This window comes from Cynoglossus semilaevis, chromosome 15, assembly GCF_000523025.1.
Source record: "Cynoglossus semilaevis isolate Cse_v1.0 chromosome 15, Cse_v1.0, whole genome shotgun sequence".
Classification (NCBI taxonomy): Eukaryota; Metazoa; Chordata; class Actinopteri; order Pleuronectiformes; family Cynoglossidae; genus Cynoglossus; species Cynoglossus semilaevis.
This window is the reverse complement of record NC_024321.1, coordinates 15475980-15494907: the sequence shown is the minus strand read 5'-3', so window position 1 is coordinate 15494907 and position 18928 is coordinate 15475980. Positions and strand designations below refer to the sequence as shown.

Sequence of the window (18928 nt, the reverse complement as noted above, 5' to 3'; positions counted from 1 at the left end):
TAGTATTTACATTCTTCTACGTCATCGGTTTTATAAAATGTTAATGTCTTTGTTGTTGTTTTATATTCTATTAAAAGTGGATTCAAAACACATTTGATAATTTTCAGGTGTATAGGACTAAAAGACTTGAACTTACTTGAAATAACCATCCTTTATCCATTTAAAAATCGTTAGGATTCCAAATACTGTAAACACAATGCCATGCTACTTAGGGTTCATTAGTCGAAGTTGGTTTTAGCCTCCCCATAGCTGTTAGCCGGCCAAAACAGTCAGTTTTGATAAAATAATTCATAACATTCTATCAGATTTTGTCAGCTTTCACTAGAAACACAGTTGAAAAGCAATTGAGGATTTAGGACATCATTTCTTTGGTAAAAAGTAATCAAAACTAATTTGATGCGTTCAAAATTTGCTTTTTAAACATATGTTTTAAGTTAGGAGTTTAAATCTAACTCTAATGTATTCCATTAACTTTAACGTGTGGTGTTTTATTGCTCCATTTTGATTGCATTCGCACCGCTTTTTACGACTTTGTCCCGTTTGACCTTCCTGCAGCGCCACCTTAGGAACACTAGAGTGCAGCATTGATCCAAGAGGACACAGTGGGACGTTACGTAAGCAGAGCTGTATAATGAAGCAGGCCTATTCCAATGATAAGTCAGCCCTTTTAGCAAGTGTGCACACTCCATTTCCACTAGAAAACTAACAGAACTTGTTCTTCTCAGGAGCGGTTTTTTTTACCTACATTACCATTTCAGGTGTGTGGTGTTAGACCTAACATTTATTGAGACGACTACAAACACACAAATACAGACCTACAGGCATTTCCTATCTCTACCTTACCTGAACCTTAGCCACAGGATAAAGATGCCCGAACACTAAACTAACACTAATTCTGGAATAACCGGAGCCTTAAATCTAATCTTGAACTGACAAATATAGTTCTGCACAATTTCTTTACAAGGTCATGGTGTCATCATAACAATAGGAAAAAATCCAGTCCTTTCAATCTGACGTAAGCTTCAATCCAGTCCTTTCAATCTGACGTAAGCAAGAGCTCACACTCACACAACACAACGATGTGGCTCTAATTATTAGGATTCTGCACTGACTTACTATCATTTGTGCATCCTCATACCTCATCTTTAAACCTTACCTTAAACAACCAATGTTTACATCTCCATCCCAACTTTATTGTTTCTATCACATTGCAGCTGTGCATTTTATTCTGGTTGGTTTCCAGGCTTATTGGGATTCAACTCTACTCTGAAATCCTATTAGGAAAGTTCCAGATTTAAATTAGTTGCTTCCAGTGTGTTGTACCGAGGAGAACGAGGCAAGTGCTCTAATGGTGTTTGTCGTACTTTTTTTTTTATATATAACAAATGAACTCATCACCTTCATCAATGTTTTGTCACAAATCAAACAGAGGATTTTCTGTCTGTATATCCACCCCCAGAAAATGAGACGTACCTCTCCACAGCGTGGGAAAAAACCACTTCGGAGTATTTACAGTTTTCAGAATAAATAATTAGCTTCACGCTGCTGTTGCCCTTCAGGTCCCTGGGCCATTGTGTCTCAGATAGTTGTCTGTAATGACATTCAGTACAAACTCGTCTTCCATTAGTTCAGCGGCACCAGTGGACTTGGTATACATTTCCACAGGGATCTCCAGGGCTGGAGAGGGTGGTGTAGAGGACCTGGAATCTTCCAAATGCACTCCACCCCTAAAACTCCTCCACTCCCTGATGCACCTCTCTCTGGCGGAGGGGTCCAGCCGGTCCAGAAGCTTGGCTTGTATAAGTGGTGAGGGGGCGATAGAGTTCTTTATCACGTGAAACATGTACCTGAGGGAGACAGCATGCTGGTGAGAAAGTAGGCCAGAGAAAAATATTCAGGGCTTTGATGTAAATCAGAGCATTCCCTCTAAATATCAGCACTTTCAGCAGCATTAGCCACAGAAACAAAGAAAGCAGCTGCAGTGCAGTCCCTCCTGACGTATATGGTCTACGTTATCTCATTCAAAATCAGTCTGTGCTGTGGAACTTCCACGTCAATGATGTGCATGGGTTAAAACTGATACGCTAATGATATCATTATTCTAATCAATTGAGATGAAGTGATGCTCTGTAAAAAAGTCTAACTCTATATAAATGTATTGGAAATAAAAAAAATGTAATTATTGACTAAACATAAAAAAACATTTTTGATGAACTTGTCCATAAATTAAGGGATGTTTAAAATGTTTTTAGGTATCTTTAAAATGTTCTCAAGCATCAAAACACACCATAAAATAACTACTCTGGTTTAACCGGTTAAAATAATTTCCGGTCAAAATAATTTCATTTCATTTTTTTTTTTAATAATTAATTTAATTACATAGTAAGATCTAATCACCATATTTAGACCTTTTTTTAGTTATTTAGTTGTTGCTTTTCTCCCCTTGACACCAGAGAAAGCAAAACGTTCCATGTCATTTCATGAAATGTACGTAATTCACCACACAGTTGCTTCACTAGCTAAAAATAGCAAAACATAACACGTGCCAATTCATGAAGATGACATGTTCTCCACAAGAGGTCTATTTTTACACAGAAACACAGGTGCAGAGCATATGTCATATGAATACCAAAGCTGTTAATTAATGACAGATGGTATGTAGGTTAGCTTCCTGTTCAAAACTTCCTCAGGGTGTTCTGGCGTGGCTACAATAGGATTCAGAAACAACACAGAGCTGCGCATTTACTGCAAAACATCCACATGTGTCTCACTATGGTCTAAGAAGAAATAAAGATAAAGCTCTGTGGTTTAGATGCCCCTCAAAGATGTAGGTATTAGAAGAAGTTTACAATATAAATCAAGAAATTTACATTTTTGTAAAGAGATTTTGTGAAGCTGTGTTTGTTAGTGTGTATATATTTAAATACATTTACATATATATACACATATACAAACATATATATAGAACAGTATACGTATATACGTGTGTTTATGTATATATATTTCTGCAACTGCCTCATCTCCATTGGTGTATATTACCTAATGTATCGTGCCTCTAGCAAACGTCCAACTATTTCCTGCAGGTTTTGCCTTATTTAGTTATAATTTTCTAAAAGAGGAAATCAAAACATTTGTCCCAAGATCCTCATCATAGACACTCTAAGGTCATTTTGACCCAGGCTGTTCCTGATTTCTGTATTTTTCTGCCAAGATTAGCTAATCATGAAAAATTAGAGGCACAATCAGCCCACAGTGTGTCACTTTTCCACACTGAGTAACACTCTGGGATGTTTCCACTGATCATACCTTGGCAGCAGGGCCACCACAGTTGTGATGATGCAGATAAGATAGAACATGGGGTCGGCCATCTGGCTCTGAAGGATCCAGTATGGGTTGGATGGAGGATTACAGGTGATGCAGATGGCGCTGTAGGCCAGTGTTACAATGAAGTACAGGGCCACACTCCCCACCTGGATTATCCAGTGGACCACCGTCTGTCACACAGGCCACAAATAATATAATATGTCAATTAATAATATAAGTAAATTAGATATTTACAAAATTGTAAATTTTTATTAATTTAAAATAAATACTGATACAAAGTTGTGCACTCACCCAAGATTTGATCTCTATTGACAAATGCAAAAGGATAGTGAACAGAGAAACTGTGTTCAAAGGTGTTCCAAATGTGAAAAGACCAACGTCTGAATCCACATACACCTGAGGGAGAGAGAATCTTCAGTGTTATATAATTGAGAGGGGAGGTGATAGTGGAGCCATCATTCTACAGTGTGAAGACGTCTCTCTCACCAGGTACGGGATAAAGAAACACACCAGGCTCTGATAAAAGGCATCCAAGATGGAGATCCAGAAAGTGAAGAAGTTGTACTCCTATAACGTCAAACACATTTAAATAAAACAAAACAAAAACATAATTCTATCTAAAACATTGGATGTTTATTTTCTTCCCCCACAGAAAGTGTCTTAGTTTTTAGCTTTTGGCAATGAGCCATCAGTGTTACATGCTTTATAATGTTTTATTTTAGTATTTATATTATCAGTTTGTTTTATTCATGTGCTGTACAATATTGGAGAAGATTTAACTATTTTGTTGTGTTATCTCAACAACATTTTGGTAATGAGTATTACTATTTTAGTATTTATTATCAATGACCTCCATATCAGCATAATTAACATATCTTACTGCTAATGTCACTGGTAAAAAATAGTAATACTAGATTAAACATAGTTTTCTCCATTTAATTTTCATGTTAAGACAGAAAAGTCAATTGAGGTAAAATGTGACTCTTTGACACTTGACTGTTATGTCACTGACCCCCGTGCCCTGTCCCGTCCTGTAGAGCTCAGGAAGCCCCAGCAGTATCTCTGCAGAAACATCTTTGTCCATTATTCCATACATGATGGGTGGCACAGAGGTGAAGAAAAGGTTGAAAAAAATCATCAGCCAGTAGTCAATCATGGCTGTGCCGGAGAAGCCGCAGAAGAACTGATACCAGAAGAGCAGGTTCACGTAGGCCTGAGAAACAGGTGGGACTGCAGATGAATGGAGAATCTAAGCAGTACATCCAATCAGGGAGGGGAACAGTGAAGCAGCTCCAGCACTCACCACATTCTTATAGAAGAAGTAGATTATCATGTTGGCCAGACGTGTGTAGCACCAGTGTCCGTGAACCAGGAGGAGCTTCTTCAGGTGTTTGAAGCGAGAGATGGCGAAATCACTTGCCATGACTGCCTGCAGACGGAGAGGCAGGTGTCGAATGACTTTCACAGCCAGGACAGAAGAAGAATTTACAACATTTGACAAGTGAAGACCTCCATTCAGACCTGCATGCCCTCCTGACCCGAGATCCCAATCCCAATATCGGCTGCTTGGATCATGTTTACATCATTTGCACCATCACCTAAACCACACAGATTAAAATAATGTCCTTTTAAAACTGAGGTTTTGAAAAATAAAATAAAAGTTTACTAGTGGGAAACCCCCCTCGTATGTGATAATTATGCACTAACTACTCACCAACAGCAAGGGTCATGACCTTCAGTTTCTCCCGAACCACCTTCACCACTTTGCTTTTTTGTAACGGTGTGACCCTGCAGCACAGCACAGAGCGACAACGTTTGGTCAAATCCACAAAGCGGTTCTCCAGGTCTGGCGACAGAGCCATGACCAGGGTGCGTCCGTCAATCACCAGGGAGATGTTGGGGGTTGTGTCCACATTTTGAGGATTTTCGTCGTATCTCCTCACCTCCTCCAGAGTACAGTCCAGGATTGATGTGCAAACTGCCTGTGGAACAAATTCCATTTACTTTTCTGATCAAGTTGTGGGGATTTTTGCCTCATACCAATTATAACTAATCTTCTGTCCAGGATGTCATTTGACCAACATTAGGAATCTAATCTACTCAATCCTAGCTCTAATCCTGTTCAGGAAGTTCAGTTTCTTCTCTCATCAAACCTTAATGTGGATAACCATCACCAACAACTGATAATGACATGATTATGACCTTAACCAGTACAAAGTTTTGCACCAAACAAAATTTTTTTCAACCACTTTTGATATTGCACCTTTAAAAAGTAATAACTTCAGAAGTTGAAGTAGCGCTCGCTAGCCTGACAGGGCTAATCCGTAAATGTTCTGCTCACTAAACCAAAGCGTATGCTTATTTTCCATGGTCCTTGAACTGATAAATGCCATGCTGAATTTTTTAATATCGCAGTACACAATTAAACAGGCAGGGAAAAAAAAATTGTAAACAAAGACAAAAACACCAGAGTCATCACTAAGGCTGGCTAAACTTCATTAGGAGGGCTCGGTGGAGCAGCGTAGGAGTGGATCCCTTAGGTGAAACTGAAGTTAGTGTGGTTAAAAAAAGTTCATTACTAACACACCCACTCTCTGATTCGAGAGATAGAGATGTATTTCCTACGAGGATTGAATATTAGACTGGTAATTACATGTGAAGGCACGAGGTGTTGTGTTCACGTTAGCCCACTCTGTTCATTCAATATGAGGGAAGCACAGCTGCCCATTCTGTTCCAGAAAAATCCCAGAGTATCTGTTAGAGCCGACAGGTGGTTCTGGCCTATTTGGGGCCAGGGATGATTAGACGTGGTCAGGTTGTTATAAGGCCTGGCTCCTGTGTTCCCTGGTCTTTAATGGCCTCAGAGAAACAGGGGCACCCACCTAGAGTCGTATCACTCTCAGATCAAACTGTGAAGGCTCTGACCTTTAGTTAAAAAGTGCAGAAGAAGACCATGTGGCCACTCAAGATCGAGATCAAATTATAATTCCTATTTCTTTTCTCATATATATTTTGATAAATCACTTTTAAGTGAATCATTTATAAAACGAAGCAGCTGTATTGTTGCAGGCTGTGGTTGGAGGATGTGACAGGTGTATTGTTGCAGGCTGTGGTTGGAGGAGGAAAAACACACATATTTTTATTTTTTTTAAATGATAATCAAACATAACACAAGCTACGACTGGTGCCAACAGCTCTTGGCTGACGTTGGAGAGTCAACCCTGTCAATAACATGTAGTGTGGGATCTAATGACTTGTCTTCTGTCAAATTAATTCAAACACTCTAAGCAGACGCACAGTAAAAATGAAATGACAGTTGCTTTTTGTTTTTAAACGTCAAAATAGAAGGTTTGTTGAAGACCTCTTTCTTTTTTTTTTCTTTCTTCAAATTACTTGTAAACATTTTCTTTGAGACACATGAAGCAGCTCTGGTCCAGCAGGTACAATAGCAGTCACTCAGTCACAGCTCAGCTTCCTCACCTTGTTTTTACAGCTCATGTTAATCACCAGGTCTTCCTCTTCCAGCAGCCTGCAGGCATAGCCGATGTTGACAGCTGTCTCCGGCTTGTCACCAGTCAGCACCCACACCTGGATCCCCGCCTCCCGCAGAGCTATGATTGTGTCTGGGACGTTTTCCTGCAGACGGTCCTCGACGCCTGTCGCACCTACAGCAGGACACACGTCTACAGTCACACAAATGTACAGTAAAGAACGGTGTGTGCGTGTGTGTGTATAATGTGTTACCCAGTAGAGACAGATTTGTCTCCAGCTGCACGGCAGTTTCCATCACAAGCTCCTCTCTTTGCTCTATAGCAGCCAGAGCTCTCTGTCTCTGTAGTGACCAGCTCATATATTCTTTGTCACTTACAACCTGCGACACAAGGACAGAATAAAAACCCGTAACAATTGATGAATGAGAACTTGCTGCTGTTGCTCACGTGTGTGAATTGGCACCTTCTTGGTGATGCAAAGAGTCCTGAGCCCTTCTTTTGCATAGCAGTCCAGGTGATGCTGAGTGTCAGATGCTATATTTTTCTCACTCCCACTGAAGTGCTCTGGAAGGAATTTAAAAACACAGATGTATTTCACCTTTAACAGGCAGCACAGAATGGACCAGAGCGCTGAGAACCCAGAGTCTGATCCACTCTCCGACACCAACCTGAACGTTGTAGAGCACAGAATAATGCTAATCTAATGCAGAATGAAGGAATGAATGAATAACTTGCACATTTGCAAAGCACCTTCCTGTAGTAATCCTTCTTTAGCAGTGAGATTACCATGAGCTGCTCCGCAAGGTATTGATGTAATAAATATTATTTGAAAGGATGTAAAAACTACTGTTGTTGGCAAAACATTGTATGCATTGGCAAAAAAACACATTTTAATCCCATTACTCTCAAGAGTTCTACACCAGGATACAGCCATTTACACTGTATTATTACATTTATTATTATTTACATTGAGGAAGTTCTGGATGGAGTCAAACAGTTCTGCCTCCCTTAACAAAAAACATTGAATTTAGGAAGATTCAGAAGAGAAAAGTGAGAGACAAGAACCATTTGTTCTGTATCTCTGACTCGATTTTGTGGTGATCAACTATTATGTTTGGCCTTTGATGAAGTGCTGTGGGGAATCTGAGCAAAGATTTGAATTAGATTTACCCCAAGGTTACCAGTCATGACTGACATGATCAGATAGATACTAACAATGGATGAAAATACAGAAATAGAACGGTTGCAAAGGAGCGTTCTGTTTGTCTTGACCTGACGCTTAGTTTGATATAAATGAAATATAGAGTTTTCTCATGCTGACAATTTATGGTCTTATTAAAGGTTTTAATTTATGTACATGTCTAGGCCCTGCAACAGGAATCAATTTGTTGTATCTTCATTTCATTTGTTTTCCCCATGTCATATAAAATGCTTAAATAATGTCTACACACCTGCGTATGGTGTCCCCAGCAGCTCCATGATGGCGTAGTCCGCACCTTTGGTGTACAGCACATACTCTCTTGTGATTGGGTGTCGCACCAAAACGGACATTCTTTTCCTGTTGGAGTCAAAGGCCAAGGTGTCCACTAACTCAAAGACGAGGTCCTTCCCAGACGGCAACCTCACCGTGACACTGTCAGGGGTGCGGGCCAGCAGAGTGAAGCCATATGCCTTGGCAGCGTACACCAAAGCCGCCTCGTCTGGACTCTCTGCCTCATACCTGAGATTATCTGAGGCTGCTGACTCCTTGTGGCTCGGAGAGGCAGCGTGGAGAGAACAGGTTTCAAGCCCATCAAGGTCTTCGGTTTTCTCTCTTATACCTTCAGAGCTTAAGTCGTCCTCTTCTATGACCATATCGGACTTGGAGACGGTCAGATGTTGATGAATTGGTTTTTGCCCGGAGGTGAAAAGACTGCCAACTTTTTTGACCAGAGTGGACACTGTTTCCAGGGGATTATTTGTTCGGCCTGAGGGTGAAAACCAGCTCGCCTGAAAAAAAAAGAAGCAGCATTTTTTAATCAAGATAAAGGTTTTGTTCAAACATTTAACAACATTGATCATACCTGTAATAATGTCATAATGCAGGGCTACAATAGGGGGCAGGTTTGGCTTCAAAATCCCTACTTGTTCAAAGCATTGCAATAAATGCATTATTTAGGTTTGTATAATTACATACTTTGAGTTAAAATTTACAGGGAAGCTAATAGTTAAATGTATAAACGTGGTGCATTCATTTTAAAAAAGTGTCTAATTTAGTGCAAAAGAGAACTTTTAAAACTAGGACTTTAAAAGATGACAGGCAATTAAAAAGCATCACTGTGGGTAAGGAGAAAAGGAAGAGGAGAGTTGTTGAATTAAATTATTAATTAAACCAGCTAACAAGAACATTTGTACTTTAGTGTTGTATTTAGAAAGAAGTGACTGATTAGCATTTATATCACAGACTGTTCATAACAAACAACAATGGAAACTATGGCTGCAAAATGAAGTCACGGAAAGATAAACCTTTAGTTCTCTTGCAAATTTAAAAAGTAAATTCAATAAATTCCTTTGGCTTTATTTTGCTCTTACCATTCCTCTTTAATTCAATGTTCAAAATGTTGTAAAACACAATAGCATTTAAAGAAAAAATGATAATGAGCATGACATGAGAGCCGAGCTCATCTTGTCAAACCCTGGTGCAGGACGCTTTAATGTGTCAACGTGAGATGTGTTAATTTTTTTCGCACCTTCAGTAGTCGAGTTGAGTCTAAATTGTACCATTAATTGTATTTTAAAGCGTTGTCCTGATGAAAACTTATTCCTTGTCTCATTTTTTCATGCTGAACAACATCTTGGTCCATTTTTTCCTCTCTCCTGTCTGAGCATCTTCTCCACAGTCTCAATAAGTGGAACACTCACCCTCCGTCTCCGAGCTGTTGCCATGGAAACGACCACCGTGTTGCAAATGGCAAGAGCCAGAAAAAAGTCCAGGTAGGGATCTTTCTCCTGGCTCCTGCTAATCTGCTGAAGCAGCTTCCTGTCTGGAATCACATCAGTTTCCTGTTGGAGCACAACATAATCACTGTATTTAAACGAAAGCCTCTCGGTGATAAACTTGTTTATGCTTACGCTTAGTTTCCCCTGATTAATTGTTATAAGACTGGGATTTTACAAAAAGTTTTTTTTTTCCAGTGCTACAGCTGTTCTCTGCTCTGGTTTTTGCAGTAATGAGTAGAGGCTAGAAAAAAAATCCACTGTTGGAGACACAGCCTAAGAAAAGCTGGAGATAATCCACTGTTCAAGACACAGCCTAAGAAAAGCTGGAGATAAGCCATGTTCCTCCAGGTCTTTACTCTTTGCCTCATGGTCAGAAATAGACACACACAGCGACACTTTTTCATAGCAAGACAGCGATGACTAATCTGTATCTGTATCTCACGTTTTCATTGTATGCGATATCTGTGGTTTGAGCCAAACGGTGCCCAGCGTGACCATGTGTCCTGTCACAGACGTCGCGACAACCTTGAGCCAAAATGGATGTGCTCATCACTGAAACCTAGCAGCTCGGCCATCTGCAGCAGAAACGGGGGCCATGAGGCTTTTTCACACAAGGAAGGGTGAGATTTAGGTAACCGAGTGTATGAGTATGAGCTGAGATTCAACGTAGACATAAAATATATTCAGGAACCGGGAAAGTTGGCAGATGATTAAGATCGATAACAGCTGGAGGTATGGTGAGGTTGTCAGTGCTTCAGGTCATTTTCTCCTAAACAACACAACTCCGTTGTTGCTCTAGTTTGTCATTAGGATTTATCTGTTTTAGTCTGATGCTGTTACTGAGTCAGTGGGTCGGGGTATTCAGCCCCTACAGGCTAAAGCCAAGACTTTTCAAGCAGACAAATATAAACAAAATATCCTCTTGGATGGGAATTCTTTAAGAAATTTCAGACAGTCCAGGTGCCTACTTCTAAAATCCATATCTTGGTAACTCGGATTTGTCGTCTGGTGATTTATTTGCATTTTTATTAGACAAAGGACAAAAGAGAAAGGTGAAAAGGAGGTTGGTAAAGTGTCTGGCTCAGTTTGCAATAACAGTTGGTGATGATTTATTAAGTCAGTAAGTAGTATTGTCATTTAAAAGACTGAAACTATCATTTTGGTTCTCTTGTCTGATACAGTAAATAAAGTGTAGTTTGTTCTTAGCTTATAGATAATTGTTTACAAACTCCCAACAGTGGAGGAAGGAATGAAGGAGAACCAGTACCGAAGTGCAGCCTGCTGTCTGCCTTACCCACTAATTACTAATAATTTTGTCAGGTCTGTACAGTGTGTACAACTGTTGACTTATGACTGTCTCTTTAGATTGTACTTGTTCCTCAAATCTTTAAATATATGAAAAAAAAGAAGGTTCATTTCATTTGATGGTCACAGGGAGGTTTCCAATCTATAATAAAAACCATTAGTTTACCATCAGCTTCTTTTTGACCGTCTTACCAGTGGACTACTGAAGGCCACGTCCTTCTGACCTTGTCCTGAAACCTTACTCTTGCGTCTGCTACCATGATGATGATGATGATGGTGTCTGCCTTCTGGTTCAGAGTTCTCAAAATCCATTGACCATCCAGTCCGTGGTGGTTGGTTGAAGATAATCTCCTCCTCTGATTCTGCTTCCTCGAGGACATTTAATCGTATGGCTGCGAAAAAATCCACAAAAACACACAGGAGGAAACCTTTAGGCTTTGAAAAAAGGCAAAAGTGCCTGAATACAAATCATGGTTTGTCGAGAGTCCATTTTGGTTTAATAACATGTATAAAATGTGGTGAATATTTACCGTTTTCCTTGTGTGGGTACTCGACGCCCATGATGGAACATCGGCGAAACACCATCTTGTTTTCAGTGAGGGTGCCTGTCTTGTCAGAGAAGATGTATTGAACCTGTCCCAGGTCCTCCGTGATGTTGAGTGCTTTACACTGCATGCCACTGTCTGTCCCCTCATCATACAGGTCAATGTCATTAGTGATGAAGAAGATTTGGCCGATCTTCACCAGCTCGATGGACACATACAGGGAGATCGGAATCAGCACCTGCAGAAAAGACGACAAAAAGAGACAAGAGAGAAGGATGAAAATAAAAAATAAGGTGACAAGAAAGAGAAGGATTTAGAATATATATATTTAAAGGAAATAAAAGCCAACACCGAGTGTAGCCTGGACTGACGTCTTTTTTTTCACACAGTACCTGCAGCAGGATGATCATGGTGAAGAACATATAGAAGCCTGAAAGAGCTGGACTATCCAGACGACCTGCACTGTCAGGGACCAGGTAAGGGGGTACACCAGGCACCGCCTGCAGCCATAAACAGTGACCTGCAAGTGGGACAACACAGGGATTAATCACAGCGACCCACACGCAGAGAGGAAAGTTATTTTTAGCACCACATCTTCCTCAGTCTCCTCCCTTCTCCCCTGGGATAACTTTTGGCCAGTGGCCAAAGTGACAAAGTTTTTTTTTAAATTTTATAAATAATAATAATAAAAAAACTAAGCAACTTTTCATCAGCCTGAAAGCATTAGTTATAAACCAGTCATGTGGGTTTTTTTATTCTGGTAAATTACGCAGATCATCACTGACCTACTGCTGCCACAATACACATGGCGAAGAGGAGAATGACGCAGAAGATGACGTCCACGTTCAGCCTACGCTCCAGTCTGCTGCGCTTGTACCTCGGGCCGCCGTTGTTGAGCATGGACTTGGTTTCATGCCCTAAAGATGCAGAAGGTGTGGATTCAGTTAGTGATAGATCATTTCACAAGGTCAGTGAACATCAGGACAGAAGTGACACCTGTTTAATTAAAGACGCTGACACTGAGTTAGTTACTGAGGGACCACGGAGGACAATGAGGTCTTGGCATAAAATATTTATGTTTTCTATATATTTTTACAGATTTTAAAATATTAATGGTTAAGAATGAACACTTTCTTGGCGTCTTAGGAACGTTAGTGACATACAAGGGAATTGCTGCACAGAAAGACAACATGGTGAGATAATGTTGTAAAAAAGTAGCGATGAAAAAAAAACAGTGATACAATAAGAGGTTTTCAACATTGTTCTTTCTTTTTTGGTTTTGGTCAATTATTATTTATAATGATGGCGGATATATTTAACGCTATAAACAAATTAAAGACATTTTGAGACGCGTGATGACGTCAATCTCAGTCAATAACGACCTATATATATAGTAAACGTATTCCAAAACAGGAGTAATAATTGGGACTGTCAAAACTAACACAAGCTAACCGTGCTAATTAATTCGTGAAACAGTCAAGAATTTTAAGCGTTTTTAAATCGTCGGTGAAATGACGTACATATATAATGTAGAAACACTGAAGAAAAAGGTTTTCTTTTTCAACACCTTAGTAATACCTTAAACTTAAAGTACGATGTAGCCATGTTGACTGGTTCAACTCACGTAGCTGCTCAAAACTTTCCTTCCGTGAACCTACTACCAATTATCAGCGGCTCGGTTTGTTATTGTGCAACTGCCACTTCCGCTTAGAGTGACGTTACCGCCCATTTTGTTAAGTATTAAGTAATAATTGGTTAAAATGATAAAACATCAGCGTAAGCCAATCAAAGAGTTCCTTGGCGCACACGCCGCAGAAATTTTTTTTTTTTAACTTTTCGACTCCTCCCAGATGACGTCGATTGCCGCTTGTCCACTCATGTGGACGCTCGACAAATCGCTTTTTATGCTAACTCCAATGTTGTCAATTTCACGTAATCAGGAAAAGCTAAAAAACAAAAAACGAAATAAACGCAAAGCAACATAAATGTCATCTAATCATAATCCACGATTGAAAAAAAGAAGACGCTTGAAACCATATAGACTTTTTTTATGTCCCTGTTCCTTTTTCATGTGTCCTTTAGCAAGTCTTTATTATAATAATAAAGATATGTTGCTTTCAATTAATTAATGAGTAAACATGATAATAAAGAGTAAACTAGCCCAGTTTTATTACTTTACTGCGTGTCGGTCCAGACTGTGACCCTGGACAAACTCACAAGGTTGAAGAAGTGAAGCAGAAAAAATAAAATAAAAAAAATACCTGCATAAACCACGAAGCCAACAGCGTGGTCTGTGTTTCTGACTGTGCAGCCTCGCAGCAGCAGACTCTCCAGCCCAGCACCCACCTTCTCCTCATCAGGTCTCTCTCTGCAGCAGGAGAAGGTGAGAAATCTCCTCAGTACTGTCAGATCATGTTAGATACTCATTACTTCTCATATATACACTCCATTAGCATTTCTCCCGCTTAACAGCTGTGCCTGGAAAGGATTGGTCGTCCATCTGTAAGACCGGAGGTGCCTGAGGATATTTGTTAAATTTTATAACAGCCCCAACAATTACGCCTTTAATGGTGTCAGGAAATACAGAGAGTGGGATGGAATTAGTTTATCTACTGGGAGTGCATCGGAATAATCTGTATATTTGATACTCACACATAACATTTGAAATGATTCAGATTGTTGTTGGGCTTCTCGCAGACGACAATGCCGTTAAAGCTCTCGGGTTCAAACCTAGGATCCTGCACAGACGAGGTGAAATGTGACATCACTGCAGAAAGACTGGAAACTTTTCATATGTAACTCAACCTGAGGTGTGACATCATATTTTCAACCTCAGAAGACAACTGTGGTCCTGAACAGTACTGCTAGGTACAGTATGTACACTAACAGGAATGTCCGTTAGTCATCCTCAGGTTTGTTGTGACATCACCATGACATATTTAATGCAACAGTTTCCATAAAGAACCAAAAGAGGAGCAGGAGCCACGGGTTTAAGGTGACGTTACTCACCGAGATGCAGAGGCCCGGCACCACCCTCCTCTGCTTCAAGTTGCTCTCTCCATCCAGGTTGGCCGTCTCTATAAGACAAACTCCGTCTGGGTCTGCGGTGTAGAGCAGCAGGAGGTCTGCAGGGACAATCTCATTGCACACAACCTTCACAAAATCCCCGACTCGTACATCCTTCCAGCACCTCTCTATGAACCCAACCTCTTTCCTGAAAAACAAAAACAAAAACAAGCTTCTGTAAACGCAACGCTGATTTTTTAAAAATGTGTATGTTGTTTTAACATGGTTAAAGGACAGGGTTACACCGCTGTTCCTCGGTACGATGATGTTCTTTCCAAACGCTGCAACAGTCACTTCAAAAGACATATGCCCGAGGATAGCAATTAATTAATGTATTAATTAACAACTAGCCAGGACTTGACACGCATGGGTGCATTTTGTTACTGTTTATGTAATCAAGTGACACAGAAATCCGCTGCTAATTGAAGTAAAGACATGTTCACAGCATGCAAATGATAAAGTAGCTGGGCAGCTTCTGTCTCTCCCAGATGGTTAACCACCGGTGACAGACAGCTGCAGGTATGCTGCCCTTCATGCAGGACCTGATTATTGGGTGGTGGCTGCACAACACCACACCTTTCCCAAAACAAAGCAAAGTAAATGTGAGGGGTGGTGTATTTATAGTGCGATTCAATTGTACTCACCAGGGTTAAAAAAAACACAAAAAACAAAAACCCTCTTAGATCAGGTCTGCTCGTCAGGTGTTCAGTATGATGTGACTGATGGTTGAAGTAAAACCACCTGAGGGTCCGCTGCCCTTTCTATTAAGACTGTGACTGAATGCAATTGGACTGCATCTAAATAAATAATATGATGGCCTGAAAAAATGGGATTAATTTTGACTAATTAATTATGCATTTATGTAAATCCAATCCACCCTTTCTGGGCAGGTTAATTCTAAATTGTAACAAAATCACAAATGTTTAAGTTCAGTTTACATTAAATGGGCTAAAAATGGGCTTTAAAATGAATAGGCTAGCATATAGATATATATTTAATAATATCAATTAGCCCAGAGTCATCTGGTGGACAATTTTAAATAATATATTTATTATAACAAACTATGGTTTGACATTATCATCCTTGTCCACACATATTACATTACATACGTATTTTACAAACATGTTTATACTTTGTAACCTAATTTGTATTTCTTTTTGAATTTTTGTTAATTTTTATTTCCCAGAATTTATTTTTGGATTTTTACTATATATTTTCATTTAATTTCAGGTTACTTTTCTATTTTAGGTAGATTTTTTTATATTTATATTTTAGTTATATTTATTTATCTGACAAAATGTGCAGTCCAGATATGTGTTTCTCAGAAAAGAACAAACAAAGAAGAAGAACAAAGATCATTGAGGAGCGTCAGTTGTTAGATGAGATTCCTGGACCTATTTTTTGTTTTCTCTGCAGTTAATAGCTGACAAGCTCACCATACAATAACAAAACCTGGCTGTGACTAACTGCTGCCATGTTCCATGTTCTGTGTGTTTGGACACGTAATGAGACACGTCAGTGCTCAGAAACACTTCATTTCTTTGTGAGAACCAGAGCTAAAAAGATCCGACCGATGTATGTCAAATTCCTGTTAACTGGTTCAGCTTCATGTGAGCTTTTCCAGGAAACACAGAGATATGTTAAATGGCTTCTGGTGAGTGTAAGGTCAAGGTGTTTTTGTTCTATTGTGATTTCAATAAATATTATTAGACACGAGGATAAAAATCCTCTGCAGGTGTGGAAATCTCTCACATTTATTTTATTTCTCCCATTGGGACATTTCTATATATATGGAATTCTGGAGAATAAACTGTGTTTAAATATTAATATTAAGTTAAAAAATTCTACTTATGTATAAAAAATCTCATGATTTACTTCCTGCTCATCTAACGACAGAATGTGAATATGAAAATCTACTAATGTGGACATAAACTAACATAGCCATCCATTTTAAAGTGATACTCGATAGAGCAGTAAAGCATTACTTAATAACAAGTACTCAGCAGTACACATTTGTCTTTCTGCAAGTTGCTTATAGCAAAGCAGTATAAATGAAAGACTCAGCAGAAACAAAGTCCCTTCTAAAAAAAATAAAAAAGTGAAGTAAAGTAAAATTTAACATGGTGCCAGTGTAAATGTAGACCTTAAAACACCTTCACTGCTGTTGTGTTTGAACTTGACTCCAGTGACCTGGACACGAACTCAAAAACACTTGGGGATTGATACTCAACCAATCAGAGTTCCTGACCGGAGGTTTACTCCTTTTTTTGCTTTCAGTTTGAGAATGAAAAACTGGATTGTTCTTTTTCTATCTTCACACTGAATGGTTTGGTCAAAAGATTGAGTGCACTGACAAATGCATCGTTATGGTTTTGATCCTGGTAAGCAACAAACATCCTCATCATTTGTTTCCAATGGACCAATAAAAAAAAATCTATTTTAAAATATACAGAGAAAATCATTTTATACACTATAATCGACTGACACTATTTTTTTTGTCTCTATCCAGATGTCGTTTTTTCTCTGTGTACTTCAATTTCCTGACACAAAATGCTTTTATAACAACAAGATAAATGATCAAATATTTTTCTTGGAGCAATACAGACATTGTCAGCTACAGACCAGAGATAAAACTCCCTGATCAAAGCCCTGACCCTGTTTGCAGGGCAAATCTTGGTTGCCCTGACCCTGTTTGCAGGGCAAATCTTCATGTCTCAGTCTGCTTCCGGATGTTGGCAGCAAGTTAGGAAAGTGCACAGTGACCTGGCTGCTGACTATATATACGTATCAGTGGCTTACACAACCATGTCATAAAAATAGAAATATCACTTTAAGGTGTGCAGATTCATCATCAGAGGTGTCTCCAGCTTCACATCATTTTTTTTCTTCAACTAAAATAACCCCAGAAGTTAAACGTTTTTCGGTCGTTTTTTTTTTTTAAAGGCAGCGTTTAAGCTTATTTTTTTTTCTTGATCGATTTTAAAATAGATGAGTCCTAACTTCACTGCCTCTGCCGATGTGACACTAAGATGAGGATTTCATGAAATTTGAACAATGCCATGGTGAGAGAGATATTGTTGTGCAGCTCTTCAAAAGAGGAATAATCTCCCACACACTTTCTATTTCTAAGTCCAAAATTCCCAAAGGCGGCTGAAATGCAAAGGAGGTGAACACGCAGTGATGTGGAGCTACGCTCTGACACAGACATCAACACGCTGGATGAGAAGAACTACACACACACACACACACACACAGAAGAGTAGGTGCTGCAAATGCGCCATGAGTGCTTCCACTTGTCACGTCACGCATGTGGAAACACACAGTAGTCGGGCTGCCATTGTCTCTGAGTGATTTACCTGCTGTAGATGAGGCACGGCGTGTTGTTGAGCTTCCTGTCAGACTGGTACCTCCTGAAGTCTTCCCAGGCGTCCTTCAAGGCAGTGAGAGACAGGATGGCACAGATGGGGATTAGAGCCACCTCGGGCTGGAACGCATTCACTACAGGGACAAAGTTGAGAATAGCCAGGCCCACAAAGTACAGGTTGGCCATGCGGTGGAACTGCTCAAAGAGGTTCACGGGGATGAAGAGCAGCAGCGTGTACTTGGTGGTTTTGATGGCGTTTCCCGGAAAGTGCCGGTTGGGTTGCTTTGACTTCTCCAGCCCTTCATAGGGAAGATTGGACACCAGGTTGCGGAGGTCTTTGTCTCTGGCACGCTGACCTCTCAGAGCGTCCCTGACCAGGTCCACTGGGTTCCTCCACTTCATGGCTGCTCCCTCTCTGTGTTCCTTCTTTCATCAACGTCTCCTTATTCCAGTCTCGGCAATACTCGCAGGTTCCTTGAGTTCTGTCAGCTCCATCATTTCCCTGTTATTCTCTCTCTCTGCATGTGTGTATCAAAGGCCTGATATGTGCAGTTGTAACAGGTGACGATCCCTCCTTAGAGTCCGCCCCTTACTTTTACAGGTATGTTTGCATTCCAGGCACTGGGGCTATTTAAGTCTCAGAGAGGTGATAAATGAGAGGCAACTGTAGCGCCTTATCAGCGTTGTCATTGAACTCTCGTCACTTAGACAATAAATAACTCCATTAGACAAAATGATCAGCTCACTTTAAGAGTCTGACTCAGAGGTTTTCATTGACAAGCCATCTGTCGACAAACTTTATACCGACTGCGTATTTATCAGGGCTGTCAAAGTGAAATGACTCATTAATCATA

The 18928-nt window shown here is 39.9% G+C and overlaps 1 protein-coding gene across 1 annotated transcript; it reads right to left on the bottom strand.

Moving 5' to 3' along the window:
- Positions 1–1030: 1030 nt before the first annotated feature.
- Positions 1031–18655, bottom strand: atp10b (ATPase phospholipid transporting 10B). The gene is made up of 21 exons (XM_008327387.3): positions 18067–18655; positions 14654–14858; positions 14297–14382; positions 13906–14012; positions 12430–12561; positions 12037–12164; positions 11630–11882; positions 11292–11491; positions 9717–9857; positions 8267–8804; positions 7279–7379; positions 7069–7195; positions 6805–6989; positions 5039–5306; positions 4846–4922; positions 4628–4753; positions 4337–4537; positions 3811–3891; positions 3616–3720; positions 3307–3494; positions 1031–1847 (listed from the first exon to the last, which is right to left on the bottom strand). The coding sequence occupies exons 1-21, from the start codon at positions 18474–18476 to the stop codon at positions 1556–1558; spliced, it is 3951 nt and encodes a 1316-aa protein (XP_008325609.1). The 5' UTR covers positions 18477–18655; the 3' UTR covers positions 1031–1555.
- Between the last annotated feature and the right edge of the window lie 273 nt (positions 18656–18928).